This window comes from Corylus avellana, chromosome ca4, assembly GCF_901000735.1.
Source record: "Corylus avellana chromosome ca4, CavTom2PMs-1.0".
Taxonomy (NCBI): Eukaryota; Viridiplantae; Streptophyta; class Magnoliopsida; order Fagales; family Betulaceae; genus Corylus; species Corylus avellana.
The window spans coordinates 15,851,701-15,858,117 of NC_081544.1; the positions used below are offsets into that span (position 1 = coordinate 15,851,701).

Consider the following 6,417-nt stretch of genomic DNA (forward strand, 5'->3'; position numbering starts at 1 on the left):
ATGTGTAACGATATTTCTTAAAATAAAATGTCCCTGTTTCATTTATCGACTACGAACTTTATACGTTTAAGATTACAAGGACTATGGACTAAGACCTTGTGTGACAATGTTAACTCACACCCATAGCCATATTCAATGTTATTTTAGGACCTTTCACATGCATATTAAATATGAACTTCGATAATAAACATGTAAAAGATATTTTATATGCCATATGCTCAAATCATTTAATTAGTGAATAGAACATATATTCATTAAAACATTTGAATGTCAACATGGATATAAAATCACTAGGATTTGGGGCATAATCTCCAACACTTAGATCATAGAATGAGAAAATTCGTTAGAATGAAGATGCCAAACGAATGATTTTCATAATCAGGTTTGGTCAGGGGCGAAACCAGAAATTTTTGTCTGGGGGTCCAAACTTATATAAATAAATAAATATGTAAATAGATATACTTAAAAAAAAAATATGTGTACGCGTGTGTTTATGTAAATAAAAGCAAACATGTTTTAGACTTAATTTCATACTAAGTCATAAGTTGATACAAAAATTATATGTCCATAAAATCATGTTTAAAAAAAAATTGGCTTTCAAATACAAAAGTTTTTTTAAATTTATCATAGACATAAAAACTAAAAATAAAAAAAATAAAAAAACAAAAAACTTTGGCATCTCCATTGCTATGCCATGGCATGAAGTGAACCCAATCATTCTGCAAATCAGGGGTTGGGGGCGAGATTGGAGATTGCATAAAGAGGTTTGAGAATTGAGACTGAACTGCAAGTATGAAATTGTAAGTATAAAACAATAAAAATCCAAGAAAATTACCCATATATGTCCACTTTTGATAACATTAGATTTGTAAGAAGGGGGGCAAATTCGTCTTTAAATGCCCCATACCCATACATAAGTCAACTTTTGCACCCCCCACCCCCCCCAAAAAAAAAAAAAATAAATAAATACAGCCAGCTCAAGGAGAAGATTTGAGTTGGGAGTGACGTGAGGAGGGCAATTTGTTAGCGAGGTGGGAATAAATTAATGTTTGGGGGTGACATACTTATAAAATCAAATTTTTATATGGCTAAAAATCAATTTTTACAAAGCTTTGGGGTTGCCAAGGCCCCCCCCAAAAAAAAAAAAAAAATACAGCCAGCTCAAGGAGAAGATTTGAGTTGGGAGTGACGTGAGGAGGGCAATTTGTTAGTGAGGTGGGAATAAATTATTGTTTGGGGGTGACATACTTATAAAATCAAATTTTTATATGGCTAAAAATCAATTTTTACAAAGCTTTGGGGTTGCCAAGACCCCCACAAGCATGCACATAGGTCCGCCTCTGGATTTGGTTAGGTATTTGTTTCATGTTCATATGAGTCTGTAATTGATGATATATATTTCTATTAATCGGTAATTATATTTAGCAATCTCACATAATGTATTTTCACTTTTCGTATGTTTTTACTCTATTAGGTTTATGGGTGATACCACTATTCGGTTACCAGTTAATCAATCTGGAGGCATTGCCAGTAGCACTCTCCAAGTCAATTGAATTTGATCAGTTTAAATTTGAGGGCATTATAGTAAAATTGTTTGGTTAGAGTCCAAGGGAAATAACATCATAGCTATAGGATCTTAAAGAAAACCTAGGTTGTGAAAACCTTAATAAGACTTTGTTTGGCTAAGTGAGGGTGCATGCATGAACACAAGCAACCAAATTCAAATCGAGTCAGGAGAAAGGAAATAATCCGAGAATAGGCTAAGCAAGTGCTAAAGTCCCTTAAGCATATTCTCAAAATAATATCCCAAAGGGAACTAACTAACCCATCAGAGAAAGAGAGGGAGATAAATCACTCTTCCAAAAGAACAAGGTAGGGGAGGAGTGACTCACCCACATCCTATCTCCCTTACTCCCTACTTTTTCTTATTTCGTGTGTACTTGTTGAGTTCATGCCATTGTTCTTTTCACTGACTTCCTTTGTTGAACCATATTTTCCATGTCATTGAAATTATTGCTGGCATCACTAGTGAACTCATTATTACATCACTATTCATTGCATGAGTATTCTTGTCTGTTTGTGAGCCTTCACGCCTGATTGATTTAATTGCAAGCCTTTAGTACCTCCTAGGCTGATGTGAGTGTTGGGCTTTAGTTTATAAGCCAAGTTTGATGCCCACTCGATATCTCTGGACAGCACTCCAAAAAGAAGAAAAAGTGCCCCAAAACATTTCTAATTCAATTAACCAAATAATTTCATTATTAATAACTCACTTGATCAAATACTAGTCTCTTCATATTAAGATGCAGCAACACTTTGTGTCATAATAAGTTATCAATGTCCTAGACAAGTCTTTCTCCATGACTGTAAGGCATTTGCATTAGTTTTAAGCCACAAATATGCTCTCTCTGACTGGTACAGTAATCAACCAAACAACAGAGATAAGAGTGGTAAAATAGGTACAGGAAACACTTTCAACAGCTGATCAATAATTCTTACAAGCCTTATCTGCATACACTAAACATAATCAACGGAAACAAAGCCATGGTTCAACCGCTGTTGCTGCTTCCATTGGCTGATCCAGGCATGAGCTCTCTCAGCATGGCCACAACCTGCAACATGTTAGGCCTCTTGGAAGGGAAATCATCCACACACTGCAATGTTATTTCCAGATACCTCACCATCTCTTTGACTTCTTCAGCTTCTGCTTCATCAGTACCTTTTGTCACTGAAAGCAACTCTGGGTCTATCACTTCCATTTGCTTCCCTTCTCTTACTTTTATTTTCACCCACCCTACTAAGTTTGTATCTCCAAAATCATCCTTGTCGGTTGGGCGTTTTCCTGTCAAGAGTTCCAAGAGGACAACCCCAAAGGAATAGACATCACCTTTCGCTGTGCAGCGGAAGCTTTGGTAGTACTCTGGTGGCACGTATCCAGGTGTGCCTGCAAGAGTACTTACACTGAGGTGGGTGTCAAGTGCACTTATGAGCCTTGCCATTCCAAAATCGGAAACCCTTGCTTCCATTTCATGGTCAAGCAGGACATTGCTCGACTTCATGTCCCGGTGTATGATGTGTGGGATGCAGTTGTGATGCAGGAAACAGAGTCCTTTAGCTGCACCTCTAGCAATCTTTTTTCTTTCCTCCCATGTCAGAATCTGTCGATCTCTTGTCTTTATTCTCCCATGGAGCATTTCTTCTAGGCTTCCATACTCCATGAATTGGTACACTAGGAGCCTCTCCTCTCCAATTTTGCAATAACCTAACAGAGGCACAAGATTTCTATGCTTGATCTTCCCCAGAGTTTCCATCTCGGCCATGAATTCTCGGTCTCCCTGGCAGCTCAGTCGTATGAGCTTCTTGATTGCAACACTTGACCCATCCTTCAACGTGGCCTTGAACACTTCTCCGAACCCTCCACACCCAATAAGGCTTGCTGCTGAGAAGCCATTGGTAGCCTCAATGAGTTGGGAGAACTTAAGCTTCCTGAGCTGCCTTTGGAAAGTTGCCACATTAATGCTCAAAGGCTCTTTCTCTTTGTCAATCTTCCATGTGGTGGCTGCATGGGTTGCTTGCAAGCTGTTAAGCATCTTGACTTCCTCTGTCTCCCTCCGCCTCGCACGCATTGCAATTGCCCACACAATCAGAATGCAGACAGAAGCAATTGAAATGAGAATCCCCAACACAATGCTATTTGCCCATGACACAGCTGCCGGCTTCCGACTTCCACTGTTACCATCCCCACTTTGAATTGATGCAGGCTCGCTGTTGTCATTCTGGCATTCAGGCAACGGAACCCCGCAAAGTCCCGGGTTGTTCGCATACTGGGTTGCAGGAAGGGTGCTTAGTTGACCCCTTGTTGGAATTTCTCCGGTTAATTCATTGTTGGATAGATCAATTTGCACCAAGAATGATAGGTTGGAGAAGGAATCTGGTATATGACCCTGCAATCTGTTATGTGATGCATCAAAGACACCTAAATTTTTGAGCTGGCCAAGTGACGCCGGAATCTCACCAGATAACTGGTTGTGGGCTATTACAAGAACTTGCAAGGCTACCATGTCCCCAAATTCGTCAGGGATTTTCCCACGAAGCTCATTGTAAGAAAGATCCAAATACTCCAAAGTTTGGTACTTCGTAAAGAGGTTTAGGACTGCACCAGAGTACAATCTGGTGAAAACACAAGTCCTCAGACTCGGGATTTGCTGTAGTCTTTCAGGTCGAATTCCGGAAAATTCCAACAAACCTCCGACTCCTTTGCATGAATTTCCCACATTACGCACAAACACCAAAGTGTTGCCAGAAAGAATTCCACTCAATGCCTTTGCGCCTTGCTGTCTCCCAAGCCGAGATGGGATCTCCCCAGTAAGCTTGTTGCTGTTCAAGTCCAGCCAAACCAAACTGCTGCAATTCGCTAGCTCTCTTGGTATCTGCCCACTCAAGCTGTTGTTTCCGAGTTGCAAAGCAGCCAATCTTGTCAACTGGCCGAATTCCCTTGGGATTTCTCCTGTGAGTCCATTACTTGTGAGTGATATCCATTCCAGATTACTGCATTTGAACAATTCAAGTGGAATTTCACCGCTCAGTTGGTTATTATTGAGAATAAGATTCTTGAGATTGCTGCAGTTGCCCAACTCTGGTGGGATTTTTCCTTCCAATCCATTGAACCAAGCTATCAGCTGCTCAAGATTTTTAAGCTTTCCAAGCTCTGGCGGGATTGAGCCATTGAGATAGTTTAGGCTAAAATCAATTCTCTTCAGCTGTGAACACAGAGATAGCTCGGCCGGGATTTCTCCCGTGATGAGATTATCCGGCATTTTCAATTCCTCAAGCAAGGCAGCTCCTGGACATATATCTGGCGGAATGACACCAGAAATCCTGTTGGAGCTGAAATCAACAATTCGCAAGCTCTTGCAAGATGATACAGAAACAGGAAATGATCCAGAGATGAGATTATTACTCAACAACAATTGTTCCAATGAACCAAGGTTCCGAAACAAGGAATCCGGTAAGGCACCAGATAGATTGTTGTTAGACATATCAAGAATCTGCAGCCAAGAACAAGAGGAGAAGGAGGCTGGAATTGAACCTGAAATGTTATTATAAGAAAGCTGAAGCTCTAAGAGTGAGTCGCACACATTTCCCAGTTCTGAAGGGATCCAGCCTGTGAGCTGATTGTGAGAGAGATCCAATCTCTGTAGACTGTTGAGCTGGCCAAACGTTCTTGGGATTTCCCCTGTGAGGGTATTGAAAGATAGGCTCAAAATTTGGAGACTGCTGCAGTTTGAGAAGGAGTTTGGCAGGGAACCAATCAAACGGTTTCCAGACAGATCAAGGTGCAGCAAGGAACTGCAAGACTTGTCAATTTTCAAACCAGCAATCGACCCCGTTAGATTGTTGTAAGAGAGGTCAAGAAGCTGCAGCTTATCAGAATTCAACAAAAGAGTTTCAGGTAAAGAACCTGTCATGTTGCTAAACGACAGATTCACGACAACAAGATTGGGACACTTGGAGAAAAAATTATCAGGGACAGAGCCAATAACACCATTAAAAGACAGATCAAGCTGTTTCAAAGCATATGGAAGCTGAAGCAAAGAAGTGGCATTTATGGCAAACGAATTGTAAGATAGTTTTAGAACCGACAACATATCTAGAGAAGTCAAATGGTCGAAGGAGATACTCCCGGAAAGGCTAGACCCGGTAAGATCGAGCTGAGTCACTCGGCCTAAAGAGCATGAAACTCCATGCCAGCTGCACGGATTCTTATCAAGCTCCCACCCTGATAAAACTCCATTTGGGTCCTTCTGTATCATCTTCTTGAACATAAGAAGAGCTTGTGCATCCGTCTTGATCGTTGACGAGAATCCGTCTTGTTTAGTCCCAGGAGCGAAAACAGACAGCATGAAGAGAGCTGGTAGAATAACATGATAGAAAAGCTGAGGTGGTTTGCTCTCCATGGACAGACAAGTTGCAGGAACACAACTGAGGAGAAGGAAACACAAGAATGGAGAGGGATTGTGTTGTGTAATAGTGTGTAGAGAGAGAAAGAGAGAGGCTGGTGGCTATGATGAGAATTTGTTGTGCAAAGCAGAGGGGGAAGCTTTTGGAAAAGAAATTGCTTTTTTTTTTGTGATTTACAAAATGGAAAAAAGAGGGAACGTGGGAAGGAATAAGAAAAGGAAGGAATTGGATTAAAGTTGTTGGTAGGTATGTAGTGATATGATACGGGGGGTTTTTTTTTTTTTGAGTACTAGAATTTGTAGAGGGAGAGGGGGGAGAGAGAATTTAGTGAGAGGATTGATTTGACTTTTAGTCAAAAGGAAAGGGACCCACAGACAAGGTGTATCTGAGATCGGTGCTTTATAGCAAAAACAATATTGTTCTGTGCTTGATCCAAGGGCCACTGTCTGTCAGTGA

The 6,417-nt window shown here is 40.7% G+C and overlaps 1 protein-coding gene across 1 annotated transcript; it reads right to left on the reverse strand.

The window, feature by feature from the left end:
- Positions 1 to 2,338: 2,338 nt before the first annotated feature.
- Positions 2,339 to 6,056, reverse strand: LOC132179767 (serine/threonine-protein kinase BRI1-like 2). Its single transcript, XM_059592537.1, has one exon. The coding sequence runs from the start codon at positions 5,955 to 5,957 to the stop codon at positions 2,550 to 2,552; it is 3,408 nt and encodes a 1,135-aa protein (XP_059448520.1). The 5' UTR covers positions 5,958 to 6,056; the 3' UTR covers positions 2,339 to 2,549.
- Positions 6,057 to 6,417: the final 361 nt, after the last annotated feature.